This window comes from Schistocerca gregaria, chromosome X (genome assembly GCF_023897955.1).
Source record: "Schistocerca gregaria isolate iqSchGreg1 chromosome X, iqSchGreg1.2, whole genome shotgun sequence".
NCBI classification, from domain to species: Eukaryota; Metazoa; Arthropoda; class Insecta; order Orthoptera; family Acrididae; genus Schistocerca; species Schistocerca gregaria.
In genome coordinates, this window is record NC_064931.1 from 551244350 (window position 1) to 551259898 (window position 15549).

The window sequence follows — 15549 nt, forward strand, 5'->3', positions numbered from 1 at the left end:
GTGGACGTACCACCGAATTGCTCAACACGTGGGGCGTGAGGTCTCCACAGTACATCGATGTTGTCGCCAGTGGTCGGCGGAAGGTGCACGTGCCCGTTGCAAGTAATAAAGATATTGCCCAGTATTTTCACTGGAAACATGCAACAACAGAAAAGTATGTCATTTAACTACATTCTCCGCAAAAGCCCATTGCACGCCAGTACCTGAAATGCTCGGTGTCATGGAAAGGGCATTGCCTCAACTATTTTCTATAGAAACCCATTGCACGCCGGTACTTGGCGTAGTAGGTATGATGGCAGGGAGCTGTGACGGTGCGCAAGAAGACCGGAAGAAGAAGAAGGGCGTACTCCTTCCCGACAACATAGTGCAATAATTGCAGGTCCATCCAACTGCAGCAACACAAATTTTCTCATGTCGCTGCTAACACATCCGGATGGAGACCGCTTTGAGAATGTATGTGTATTTTGAAGAACACTGTTTCAGCCGACATGCGAACCATTACAGGAGATTCTGTAGGGTGTATAATGTGTGACACAGCCATGCAAATAGGTGAGTACCTCATTATACGTATCACCATGGATAAATTCGCACGCATGCCGGGTGCTCAATTTGATAGGATGGGTGAACATAGACAAAACATTCGCTTGTACGTGGACGCGAAAATTCAAACTCCCGAACATAAAGTTGAAGGTGTACGCAAGTAACTAGAGACGTATTGCCAAACCCTTCTGAGACTGCAGAACAGTACACTGAATGCAATCGAGAAGAAAGTAAACGGTTTAACTGAAGGGGGATAGCTGTCATTGAGAACGGGACCCTTACGAACGGGTTAACGCAATTGAAAAGAAAATAGGCAACTTAAATGAAGGGAAAATAGCTGTACCGAGAAGTGGAAGCAGCATAAGAAGAAGAAGAGCGGATATATAAGACCTCACGCTGCACAGAAGTCCTCTTAGTATACATCGAGATGTTGACCAAGCATAAAGTCATCGAGGCACGTAAGGCCGTTATTGAGATGTTACGGTTGCTGAGATCAGGGCATTTGAAGCAGAAGCAGAAGCTGCGAGAAACCCTCAAACTAGTTACTGGCTCTCTCGTTGAACTCTCAGCGAAATTCCGCAACGACGACGATGACGCTGTTGCCGATTTCATTAACCGTCACAGGGTTGTTAGGATAGACAAAACATTCGGTGTTAGTGGCGAGAAACCATACATGTTGGCCACACAGCCTGTAACTTTAACTGAAAATACCATACAGATTGGCGATAAACAATTTCAAAGAACACACAGTCTACTGACCCTTATTTTCCTAAGACCCACAAAAACTGTATATTCCCCTAAAGATCTGGAAATGTATCGTGAAATATTGCTTTTAACTGGTTTGCATAAGAATCCAAAAAGTCGAAGCATTGTGAAATACAAATCCATTATAAGACCTATTTTGGATGGTGAAAAAAATAGCAGTGGTGATGGTATTGGCATTCAGCATAAAAGAGTGAGCAACCTACTCCCGCAGTATATATAAATATTACCACGACCCATTGAGCTAGTTGACCGGCTACGACTGCTCATGGCATTATCTGTCACTTGTAATACACCTCATTTGAATGAAGTTGTTTCATTAATTTCCGGGCTTATAGAGAGAGGTATCATCGAATAAGTTTGGAGACTGTTGTTCGAGAAATGCACCAACCAGCACGCAAAACATACCCTCGAAGATATGTTGTGAATAAAAGTTTGGACGACCTGTGGCAGGCGGATCTTCTCGACATGAGAGAATATTCATGTGTGAATACCGGATTCAAATATATTTTTATGGCCGTTGATACTTATTCTAAATATGCATGTGAAAGCGAAAACAGGGAGCCCATGTCTTTACTGGATTGCTGCAGACGGGGACAAATCGAAACCCCTATACCCTTCAAACAGGTCACGGCGGTCAGTTTTGCAATAAATATTTCAAGGCTGTGACTGAACGGTGTGGAATACATCACTACTCGACGTTGACCCATCTGAAGGGGAGTACTGTGGAACGTCTGAACAAAACAGTGGAAACCCAGATTTCGATGCAATTCAATCTTCGTTGCTCACACAGATGGATCGATATCCCCCCGCAAATAACTGCACAGTATAATCGCTCCAAACATCGCACAATAAAAATGAGACCATTCGATGTTCGTGATAATAAACTTCTAGATACAGTATACAATCGTATTAAAATTGTAGATCCGAGAAAATAGCAATTTAATGTAAGTTATTTAGTACCTATTTCAAAACACAAGACAACTTTAGAAAAATCATACATGCCAAAGTGGTTAGCCAAGGTATTTACAGTTTCCAAAGTGCGGAGAACAAATCCTAGAACCTACCTCATAAAGGACTGTAGTGGTACTGAAATTGCAGGATGCTTTCACACACAGGAGTTACAGAAGAGCTCTGAATCCGACGTGTATCTCGTAGAGAGGTTCATACTGAGTCCAGGGAATAGAGCATTGGTTAAATGGCTTGGTTATCCCGCATCACAGAACAGCTGGCTCGACGCTGACGATTTGTTATATAACGGGGAGCGCACACACTCCCAAGGTGGCTTCTGCCAGCTCCCCCTCCTTGATGATGTCCTCCTCCCCTCCATCTACCCCACCTATCAACTTTGATTCTCCCCGCCCCCACTTCCTGTGTCCTCTCCTCTTGGCACCGTACCTCCCTTCTCTTTCCTTTTCCCCCGTCCCCTTCCTCCACCCCTCTTTCCCCGGGCTCCCCCCTTCTCCCCTCCCCCTATTTCCCCTGCCATGGCATCGTTTCTCCCCTCTCCTTCTACCTCTCCCCCTCCCACCCCTCCCCCTCTACTCCTCTCTTGGCAGGTCCCCGGACTCGTACACGGTTAGTGAACATTCGCGCGCTGGAGATCAACACCTCGTGTTTCTGTGTGTGCCATCGTTTGTGCTTAAGTGGTTTAGTGTTATTCGTTTTGTGCACCTACGTTCACATGTGACAATTTTTGTCTATGTATGTGTCCAAGTGTCTGAACAACTTTTATATTGGACTCTACGTCCGTGAATGGCTCCATGTATTTTAAAAAGTGTTAGTCTCCGTTTATATGTCCACCATATTTTTGTCTCACATTGTCTTCATTTGTATCTTGTGTGTTTCTCTGAGGCCAAAGAGCGGCGTAGTATGCTGCTGCAGGCCTGCCTGTAAACAGGTTTGAAAATAACAATAAAGAAAAAAAAAACAACAAGCACCTCAGTAGCATAATGTGTATGATAGGAGACGCATTAGAGGACGAGGCGGTATTCTCGACAAACTATCAGTCGAATTACACATTCCTGGATATAACTACTGTGGACCAGTAACAAAACTTCAAAAACGATTGGCTTGCGGTGATAAGGGAATAAATCTGCTCTACGAAGCGTGTATGGAACTCAACATCGCTTACGCAGTGAAATAAAAGAACCCTTTTGTTTTACATTCCTGTTTTGAAAGTTCCGTAATTACAGTGGTATCCAATAAGTACATTTCTTTTTTGATAGTTCCGTAATTCCAATACTATCTAATAAGTGATTTCGCGTAATACATTAAATCTCATAAAATTTAGTATTCCATTTGTCTACTAGTATGTCATGCTTGTCCAATATATGTTCGCAATATTTTGTATTTATAAATGAATTAAGAAAATTTAAGTTAGCATTGTTATATATTAGTTTACTCAAATTCTCAACATCATGGTATAGTAAATTGTATTCAAGTAGCAAATTCTGTAATTTTGAAATTTAGTTCACAAAATTCAATTTAGTAGCTTTTCAAATCATATAATGTAATTCAGAATGTGATACTCATGTTTAAAAAAATGATAGTTATCTTCAAGTATTGATAGATGTGTAATTAAGCTGTGTATGTGGAATGTGACAATGGTGTGTTTCTGTTAAGAAAATGTCACATTAGCTGGGGCACCTTGAATATGCCACACGCATGGTACACAAAGTATGTGTGTGACTCTCCTGAGGATTTGCAGTTATTGAAAATATGGTTTGAGCTGAGTAATATTTCTTAATCCAAACAATTTCTTTGACCAGGGATATATCAAACGGTAAGCATTAGGATGAGGTATCTCTAGAATTTCAAATTGTCCAATGTAAATATCCAAAAATTTCTTTATTTCCGTATTGATGGTTTTAGATTTTTTATAACTTTTGGTTATACCAGATCCCCTATCTTATATTCAATGACTTTAAGTTTCTTATCGCGTTTTTGTTTCCTTTTCTTCTGGCATGATTCCATATTGTCCCTCACAATTTTGTTTCTTCCATTTGCAGGGATTTCGGTTTGAACAGGATAATAAAATAATTTATTTAAAATGTTTTCTGGCTTTTTGTCCAACTGTATTTCAAATGGTGTGAAACCTGTGGTAGTGTGTTGTAAACTATTCAGTATATCTTCAAATTGATTAAGGTACCAAGACCAGTTTGGGTGATCTTTTGCACAGTATGTCCTGCAAAGTCTACCTATTTTGTCCATATACATCAATGTTGGATTGCACGATGGTGAATAAATGGATATTAAATATGTTTTATATTTTCATAGCTAATAAAATCTTTCTATATGGCTGAAGTGAACTGAGTGCCATTATCTGATAAGACTGTTTGTGGCTTACCCACTTTCAATAAACAGTTTTTAGTAAAACACTGAATAATTTTCCTACTGGTTGCTTTCTTCATTGGATACAATTTTATAAATTTTGAAAACAGATCTACTGTAACTAAAATATAATAATAACCATCTTTGGAGCGAGGTAGTTTTCCAAATAAATCAGTGCCAATTATTTCAGACTTACCTTTTGGGAATATACTTTGCATAAAACCCTGATGCTTTTGATTGGAGACTTTTAACTCTCGGACATAAGTCACAAGTAAACAGACAATTCCTAAATCTTTTAAAGATACTATTGAAATATACATTTTCCTTCAGTTTTTGTACACATTTCATTATACCACAGTGTCCATAACTTTGGTGCATGTATTTAATTAATGTATCTATGTGTTATTTGGGCCAACATACTTTCCAATTATCTGAGTTGAAACTACTTCTTCAAAATAAATTCCCTTTAAAAACCTGAAAATATAATTTCACTTTTTCATACCCCTTATTACCCATATACTAGTTTCAGTTCTTCATCTTGATTTTGGTTATGCCTTAATTGTTTACAGATGTTAGCAAATTACCTTATCCCCTTTTATCCCCTGAATTTACATGATCTGAAACTTTTTGTTGTCCTGTAAGTTTTCACTTTCTTGTTCACCCCACACTGGTAATTTAGACAGGGCGTCCTCTTTCACGTTTTGGTCTCCTTTTATGTAATGTACTGTGTAGTCAAATTGTTGTAGGAAAATAGCTCACCTGAGAAATCTGTCATGAAAAAGTTTGCATTCCTGTATGTAGCTCAAAGCTTTGTGGTCAGAGAAAACTATTGCTTCGTGACCAGCTCAGTTGCTCTTAATGGTCGAAACTGGTCACCGTGATAAATTAATTGTAATCAGGACTCTTTCTGATAGTAAATATTTGTAACACATTGATCACTGTTGACTCCCACAATGTATTCAAAAGTAATTAAACTTATTAAATTCCCAGACAACAGCTAAAAGTTCTTTTTCTGCGACAGTATAATTTCTCTCGTGTTTCTGTAATCCTGACTGAAAATTGTTCTATAGCCTCATTGATTTCTTTCTGCTGTAAAAGGTGTAATCACTTCCATCAGTCGTAAGACAGAATGGTAATGTCGAGTCAGGCCTATCAAGGATTTTATCATTGCAAAGTTGCTTCTTAATTTCATTGAATGCCTCTTGACATTTAGTTGTCCATTCCCAAATAGAATTTTTCTTAAGAAATTCTCTGAGACATGGTGCATTAAGTGCCTGTGTACATACATATTTTAGGTAAAATTCTGCTGAAACATAAAATCATGTAGGTTGCTTTTTCTTTTTGGGTATCGGAAATCCCTCTGTGGCAATGAGTTCATCTTTGTCTGGCAGAACCCCCTTTTCACTAATAGTTTGTTTAATTTCAAAGTCATACCCCCCTGTCTAAAATTTTTCCAATTTGCCTTAAAGTTTGAATGTGTTCTTGCCATGTGTTACTAGTTACTAAAATATCACCCACATAAACTACCAATTTGGACAATAATTCTACCTAAGATATAATATAAAGCATGGATAAATTCATCTACTGAAATGTTAAGTCCAAATGGCACCAAATAATATTGATAGCTTTTTCCATTATATGAAAATGGAGTATACTGGCTTGAATTTGGGTCCAAAACAATTTAGTGAAACCCTGATGTCAAATCTCGACAGGAAAAATATTTTGTGTCACTGAATTTGTTCAATAATTCCTCTATGGATTCAGGATGGTCAGTTTCCCATACAAGGAATTTTTTTAAATGGCGAGAATCCAAAACAAGCCTAACACCTCCATCTTCCTTAGAAACAACAACCAGTGGATTATTGTACTGGCTGCTGGTCCTTCCCACTATCCTCCATTTTAGCATATTCTGTAATTCTCTCTCCACTAATTTTCTTTGGCAAAATGGATCATGCTCTTTCATCTTTAATTTACAAACATAATTTTTAACTCTTCCTGGCTTATTACAAAACATGTCGCAATATTCCCACAAAACTGATCTTAATCCTACCTCTCAGTATTAGATAAGCCATCCACAGTATTTACTTTATCATTGACTAATTGTGAGAAACTATTACTATCAAAATTGTCCTCCTGTTCCTCCTCTAAACCTTCAATACACGTGTCATCAGAAAATTAATTTCTCTTACCTGATTACTGCAATTTTCTGTGCACTTCAAGTGTAGTTTGGTCTCACCAGAACTACCAGATTTTGGTTCTGTGAAACATATTTTTAATTATCCCAATCAAAAACTGCATTTTCTTTTATTATCCAAACCATGCCCAACAGAATATCTTTATTTATGTCTACACCACAAAATATCCTTGTTCAAACAATAAATCCCCAATTAAAAATTAAATCAAAGCCTGTTTGGAAATTGGCTTGCTGCACTTACCTGTAGCTCCTGTAATCTTAACACCTGTTATAGGAAATTCTATGTATGAAGCACTGTTTTTCAACCTTTCTCTTAGTTTACCAGATACACAACAAATAGGACTACCTGCGTTTACTAGACACATGCCTTTACAATTCTCAATTGTTACTTCAAAATATGGACTACCAGATACCTCTTATTTATCAGCTTTCACTTCCTCCATCAATAAATCATTTTCTATTTCTTTAAAATCTAAATTAATGTATGATTGTTGCTTGTTCACTGAAGCTGTTTGTAAATTACACAAAGACATATCACTATTAGACTGAATTTCTTCCGGATCTGACAGACTACTGCTTTCTGAGTAAGAGGACTCGCTAATTATACCTTGCTGAGAGCCTGAATTATCACTTACCTAATTGTTTATTTGTGTGTGTTCCACGACTTTGTTATTCTCAGATTCCAAATAATCATCATCACTGCCACATTTCACTTCACTGATTTCTTGCTTATTTAAAACCTCTAAAACATTGTAACCTATCTGCTCAGTTGGTTCATTCTTGTCATTACTCTTAGCCAAAATCTCCCTGACATTAATAGAATACCACTGACTTCCATGTATCTTATCATCACTCATCAAATCATCAATACCTACTAACTGACTATTATTAACTTCATCTCCCAATATTTCTACAAAAATCATCCCATCAAGATCCTCTTTAAACAAAATATCAATAACATTGTCAACAATAATATCATCATCATCATCATCATCATCTGAGTCACATGCATCTGCATGGACCTCAGCTACAACATCAAATCTCTCTACTGCTACATCATCATCATCTGAATCAGCTACTAAAGCATCAATATTTTTGGACACAAGATTATCATTTTGGCTTACTACTTCATCAGACAAAACTTGATCATCATCATCATTAACAAACAAACTAGCAATACTATAATCATCATCATAACTATCCATGGATACAAACTTGTCAAATAAATTTGATAGGTCTTCATCAGTAAGCTCATAACTACACTCCTGGAAATGGAAAAAAGAACACATTGACACCGGTGTGTCAGACCCACCATACTTGCTCCGGACACTGCGAGAGGGCTGTACAAGCAATGATCACACGCACAGCACAGCGGACACACCAGGAACCGCGGTGTTGGACTTCGAATGGCGCTAGCTGCGCAGCATTTGTGCACCGCCGCCGTCAGTGTCAGCCAGTTTGCCGTGGCATACGGAGCTCCATCGCAGTCTTTAACACTGGTAGCATGCCACGACATCGTGGACGTGAACCGTATGTGCAGTTGACGGACTTTGAGCGAGGGCGTATAGTGGGCATGCGGGAGGCCGGGTGGACGTACTGCCGAATTGCTCAACACGTGGGGCGTGAGGTCTTCACAGTTCATAGACGTTGTCGCCAGTGGTCGGCGGAAGGTGCACGTGCCCGTCAACCTGGGACCGGACCGCAGCGATGCACGGATGCACGCCAAGACCGTAGGATCCTACGCAGTGCCGTAGGGGACCGCACCGCCACTTCCCAGCAAATTAGGGACACTGTTGCTCCTGGGGTATCGGCAAGGACCATTCGCAACCGTCTCCATGAAGCTGGGCTACGGTCCCGCACACCGTTAGGCCGTCTTCCACTCACGTCCCAACATCGTGCAGCCCGCCTCCAGTGGTGTCGCGACAGGCGTGAATGAAGGGACGAATGGAGACGTGTCGTCTTCAGCGATGAGAGTCGCTTCTGCCTTGGTGCCAATGATGGTCGTATGCGTGTTTGACGCCGTGCAGGTGAGCGCCACAATCAGGACTCCATACGACCGAGGCACACAGGGCCAACACCCGGCATCATGGTGTGGGGAGAGATCTCCTACACTGGCCGTACACCTCTGGTGATCGTCGAGGGGGCACTGAATAGTGCATGGTACATCCAAACCGTCATCGAACCCATCGTTCTACCATTCGTAGACCGGCAAGGGAACTTGCTGTTCCAACAGGACAATGCACGTCCGCATGTATCCTGTGCCACCCAACGTGCTCTAGAAGGTGTAAGTCAACTACCCTGGCCAGCAAGATCTCCGGATCTGTCCCCCATTAAGAATGTTTGGGACTGAATAAAGCGTCGTCTCACGCGGTCTGCACGTCCAGCACGAACGCTGGTCCAACTGAGGCGCCAGGTGGAAATGGCATGGCAAGCCGTTCCACAGGACTACATCCAGCATCTCTACGATCGTCTCCATGGGAGAATAGCAGCCTGCATTGCTGCGAAAGGTGGATATACACTGTACTAGTGCCGACATTGTGCATGGTCTGTTGCCTGTGTCTATGTGCCTGTGGTTCTGTCAGTGTGATCATGTGATGTATCTGACCCCAGGAATGTGTCAATAAAGTTTCCCCTTCCTTGGACAGTGAATTCACGCTGTTCTTATTTCAATTTCCAGGAGTGTATTTTGTGTCTTTGTGTCATCATTACTCATTTCTTTTAACATATAGTTCCAAAATTCATTATTAGCTTGGTAGTTCCTACTGTTATCTGTATGATTTTGGTGGTGTGATCTGTGTCTATTTCTCATAACCTTAGCCTGGTTACAAGTTTTTCTCCTCACCTCAAACTGACAGCCCGCAATCAGTTGATTAATTGTATTCCTCTCTATACTGTCTCTTCTGATTTGAGTTAGCGTTTTGTCTGAATTGTTGCTATTTTGACCACTGTTCCTGTTACCATAGTTAATTTGTGTGTTACTGTTATGATGATGTTGATTTTGAGAGAACCCACCACTCTGGTGTTGGTACTCTCCCCTACTTTGATAGTTTGGTCTGTCATGGTGATGCCATGCATAGTCTAGCTTATCCACCTGCTTCAAAAATTCTTCAGTTGAGTCAGCTGGACCATAAACTAGGCCCCACTGAACCTGGTTTGGTAGACGTCGTTCCAGTACGTCAATCGGTATTAACTCATCTAAAGATTTGTATAGGCGCGTCAGTTTTCTTAGCTGTATTTCATAAAACTCATGCATGCTTAATTTACCTTCTCTATATTTGCTGCTGTTCAAAAATGAAGCCTTTATCCTAGCTTGTCTGCTTTCCGACCAGAATTTATTTTAAAACAGTGTTTTAAACTGATCAAAAGCTATTTTAGGGCTTACACTCTGATTTGCTCAGGATAAGGCTTCACCATCCATAAAACGCTTAGCTACTTTCACTTTTAATGGTTCTGGCATACCAGGTGTGAAACTGTCGTTACAATGGTATAAGATGCGACTTGACATCTCCAGGGAAAGAGTTTGCAACAAGGTTATTTTCTAAATTGTTTACTCTTAAGTTGACTGACTCAACTTTTCCGTTTACGGATTTAACCTCTTCTGCAACTAACATGAAGTTCAATTTCAGTTTATCATCTACATATTCACTTTCGAAGTAATATATTCCTGCATAGCTTTAATTTCAGCTTTTCTGTTCTTGAACAACTCATCGATAACATATGTTTCTGTGAATCTGACCTGTTCCTCAACGACGTCAATGGTATCATTTATTACTTTTACTTCTGAGTCAGTGACTTGACTTAAACAATCAACTTTTGTTTCAACGTGGTCGACACGAATGTTAATGTCGGCCAATTTCATACTGGTTGTATATAAATTTTGTTTGAACGAGTTTAAAGTTGCATTGATTTGCTGGAAGTTACTATTTATGTTCTGATTAACCTTTTCTATACTCTAATTAACATTTCTGCTATGGTCTAACAATTTGGCATCCATCAATTGTAATAACTGATCAATTAAATTTATAGGTTGGCCTGATTGTTCAAAGCTGTGCAAAGGAGAGCACGAACTGCGTGACGCATTTTTGTAATTATAAGTTTCAGAATTTAAGTTCGGAGTCGAAGCACAAATTTCCCTACCCGACCTATGGGTCATAGGTTCATGACGTATATTATTGTCGCTCATAATTGGAGTATTAAACTTGCAACACTGCTCAGCGTCAATAAATAATACTCTCTACCCACTAATCGTCACACGTATAAAACATTGTACAGCAAGTATTAAGGACATAGCACTTCCTTGAAAAACTTAATTTAACACTGAATATAATTTAAAAACAGAGTACTCATATTTTGTCCATCTGCTATATTGCAGGTCCTTACAGTTGAGCTTCAGTTTTCTTGCGTCCACACATATAAACAAAGTTCATTCCATGAAATAATCCAGGTACGAAGTCGTTTTATAGTGGCTTATTTGTGACAAGCTGCACCATTTCTTCTTCATGGGGGCCCACTCCACATAACAAGATACAACATAGTCACAATACTGTATTACAACAACTACATTATTGCACAGACGTGCGACGCAGTGGTTGTGTATCAAAACAAATCTCTTTTCGATGTTGAAAATTTTCGCCCCAGCAAAATTTCACTTTCTCCCCAAGTAACAACAGTTATTTTACAGCAGCAAATGAAGATCGTCACACCACCGATCAAATTTTAGATGATAAAGCTAAGGCAATACGTACGAGAAATGATATTGATATAGGTCAACGCATTGCAGCATTTTTTTTTTTGTTGAAAAAACTGAGACTTTTGTATGCAGTTAGAAGCGCCCTGAAGCAGAAGGGAGTGAGAAAAAAAAAGATCGATTAAACCACCCAGGACGTCGGGTGGAATTATTCCGTTCCTTATTCCTGCCTTAGCCGGTCTCTCAGCGGTGGGTTCACTGGCTGTGGGTGCTACGGCTATTCCCAGAACAGTCAAGAATGCACAAAGTTATCAGGAGCAACTCTAGGAGGCACGAAGACATAATCGCATGATGGAGGCAGCAGCCATAGGAAAAGCGTATACTTGAAACCGTACAAGAAACGACTAGCTCTCTTCGTAAACAAAAAAAAAAAAAAGAGCCCTCTAGCAGTCCTACCAGACAGGGAGCTTACAAAGACAGATCTGCTTAAGTCTGTTAGGAAGAAGTTCAACATTCCGAGGTGTGTTTGTGCGGAATACGTTACAGAAGACTATGGGGAAATCAGGAGAATACGGAATTGTGAATCTGGATGTAGCAGGAGGATCTGGAACTGTCTGGGTAACATATGCTAAGAAAAGAAATACAAATAACGTCTACTATTTCGACTCGACCTGCAACCCCCAGTAGAATTACAACGATGCTTCACAGGCAGAACACATATGTTCTACAACTTTCGACGCTACCAAGACTTTGATGCATTCCTGTGTGATCGTCTATGCATCATGTTCCTTCTGACTTTTACGAATGATATATAAAGCTGGGTATTAAACATCCATTCACCAGCCGACGTTTATATGCAATGTCGTACACTCTGACATTAAAAGAACGATCGTCTGTACTACGTGCAAATTACTTCCCGCCAATTGATTTAAGCGTTGGAGATTTGAACATCGCGCTGATTGGTCTGGAGAAATAGAACATCAACCCAAATATCACAGAAGCTAACAATAAACTGCATCAGGAAATTAATGGTATAGAAGGAATTGTAGAAATCGAACCTGGTGCATACGATATTGACGATTTAAACGAAGTTTTAAAAAAGTGTGGAAGAGGGATTGAGCTCCGTGCATACATCAGTATACTTAAATCTTAAAGAAGGACGGTAAATGCTTCGACTGACGTAAAGCAGAAAGGTTCAATAGGCACACTACTGGGTTTCACAAAGGGACAGGTTTTGAAGACGGACCCCAATAAATTTTACAAATCTGATCAGACAGTGGATATTCTCCCTGTCAGTACAATCCGTGTTGAGTGCAACATTGCAAAGAACTCATATGTCAACGATAGATTGGTTCATTCAGTTTATGGATTCTTCCCATCAGTTGGAACAGGGTATAAGTGTGTTGAGACTCCTACCACCTCAATATACCTTCCAGTGACAGTTCAGATATTGGACTATCTCTAGCTGCGTATTGTGATTCAGAATAACGAACTTGTTGACTTTCGTGGTGAGGAAATCATTGTACGACTACATCTGCGACAAGATGGGCGTAAGATATAAAACCAGCGCACGCAGCGCACGGCGTAGTACTTCGCAGCAGAACCGCAAGGTGATAATACGAGCGAACAAGAAGTTTCTTAAATCAGCAGGCTTGAAACCTCGCAATGACGTCGTCGCTCAATATATCTCACCCAGTGGAATACTTATAAGGACTTTTAACAAGAACGATAAAATTAGGACTGTCATCCATCATCAAGACGCTTTAACTCTTCCATATAAGAGTTTCATATATCTGGATGCATCCAATAAGAAAAAGGATGGTAGTCATACAGTGGTATCAAGGCATACACGTAATGCTTCGTCATTTCTGTTCCAGGAAATACGTTATGAACTTAATGGGGTAGAGATTGATAGTACACGTAATGTCGGCATAGCATCAACCCTTAAAACTTTTGTCTCATCTTCACCCTCAGATCTGAATGGCTTAGAAAATGCAAGATGGTTCATAGACGAACCTATGGGTAGAACAGCAGAAGAGTACCACCGATTTACTGCATGCATACCACAAAAAAATGCTAATGGGATACTTTGAGGACATGTAGTGAATTATCATGATTGCTAAACAGGAGCTTATTCTGGTACGGAGCGCAACAGATAGCAGCTCATACATTCAAGGAGTTCAAGAGGAGAATCACATCATCATCAATAAAATTATATAAACAATGCCGCACGTCACTGTGGCAGACGAGGAGCGTTTGAAGCTTTTAAAAGTTCTGAATACCGGTACTTATCTGCCACTAACTTTCCGCTCATGGGAGATTTTTGTGTACCCAGTGCTACCGACAGGGAGCAGACGGACATGGGCTATTGAAATCTCAGTGCAGCTGGAAACACCAAAATTCATCATACCTGCATTCCAGACCAATAGAAGGGGGAATTTAGCAAACGATTCCACCGTATTTGACAGCTGTAAGTTAATTAATGTCAGAGTCTACTTGAATTCCGAATTCTACCCGTATGACACTTTACTGCTACAGTGGGATCGGAATGTATGCAGCCTAGCATTTGACATATGTGCAAGATTCCGTGCTTCTTACTATGTAGGTGATGAAGAGAAAGGATGCCTACTCAGTCCCCGAAAATTCAAGGAGCTGGCACCAATCATCGTGGTAGACTGTTCTAAGCACAATGAGATAATTATATCAGGACCGATAGATGTACGAATCGAATTTGAATCTTCATCAAATTTCCCAGAACACACTGCAGCGTATGCTTTAGTTCGATATGACCGTGTTATTAACTATTGCCCACTTACTGGTGTTGGGCAGCGTGCTCTATAAATGACCATGTGCTGTGGCATGGCCAGAGCATTTCACGATGACAACTTGCAGTGTGAACGTCGTTGTCGACATTCACGGTTTCTATGATAATGAGTGTAGACAATTTGTATTTGAAGATGTTGCACTCATAGCATACACAGAAGCTGCTGTTATAATAGAGACAGCCTCAGCAATAATTGCATCACCGAGGCCGTTCAATGATGTGAACTGTGCTAAAACACAGAGGAGTGCAAAGTGGCTATCGCGTTTCTTTCATGGGCTCGATTAGGACGATCCTAGTATACCTTATAAAGAAATGATGACGTCATTTCGAATCTTCGATCATCGTAATACCATCATCTACGTCAAAGGCGACGAAAAGATCGCATGGCTGCAGCGAATCTTCAAGTTTGCATCTATTCAAGACCTGGAGTTCCACGGTGCCCTGTTATCCATAAGCACAAGAAGAAGAAGACGTGTGAAAATAGTGTTGTGTCTGCTTATGAAAATGTAAAATTACTTTTAAGTTGAATTACTGAAAATAAATGATTTTTACCTTACATTCTCTGTTTTCCTTTCTTTCTACCTAGCTCCTACTTAGATAGCACGTAGCTTTGCCCAGATCGTATGCATGTGGCTTTGTTCAAGCACAGGAGTTATAATTTCAGCTGTTTGCTATATGTCTTTGGAAGTGGACACGCCTGTTCCCAAAAACATATACGTGCAACACGATAGGCGAAATCCCATGCAATCGTTACATATATTTTGGTTTCCCCCATCTTAAATGTCACCCCCGTCATGCTTTAAACTAGTATCTTGTGCATCTTGCACAGCCTTTATATTCATTTGTAAGAGTAGGAATTTGAGAAGTAACAACAAAGACGTATGGTAACAAATAACAATTTTTTATTCAGACATTAATACTCACAGTAGTAATACAGCTTTACATCCACAAACTTTGTTGTTTTCACAGTACACGAAGTAATACTGCTTTTTAATTCACAGTTCTTGTAAATGTTTGACATTTTTTATTTACAATTCATAGTTTTCAAAAATAATAATACTGATTGAAAAAAATGTTTGTCCTTTACATTGCAGTACTAGTTACAGGTATTGCAGAGGTATAGTTTCTCTTACACTAATACTATTACTAGTGAAATTCCACCCAAACAGAAGACTTAATTTGTACTTTGAACTGGGTGGCTCTAAACAT

The 15549-nt window shown here is 39.9% G+C and overlaps 1 protein-coding gene across 1 annotated transcript; it reads right to left on the reverse strand.

The window, feature by feature from the left end:
- Positions 1-7464: 7464 nt before the first annotated feature.
- On the reverse strand, positions 7465-8034 carry LOC126298196 (coiled-coil domain-containing protein 1-like). The gene has a single exon (XM_049989503.1). The coding sequence runs from the start codon at positions 8032-8034 to the stop codon at positions 7465-7467; it is 570 nt and encodes a 189-aa protein (XP_049845460.1).
- Positions 8035-15549: the final 7515 nt, after the last annotated feature.

Bases quoted from the DNA above. Each gene is read 5' to 3' on its own strand.
- LOC126298196 (XM_049989503.1), bottom strand. From the start codon at position 8,034: ATGGATAGTTATGATGATGATTATAGTATTGCTAGTTTGTTTGTTAAT.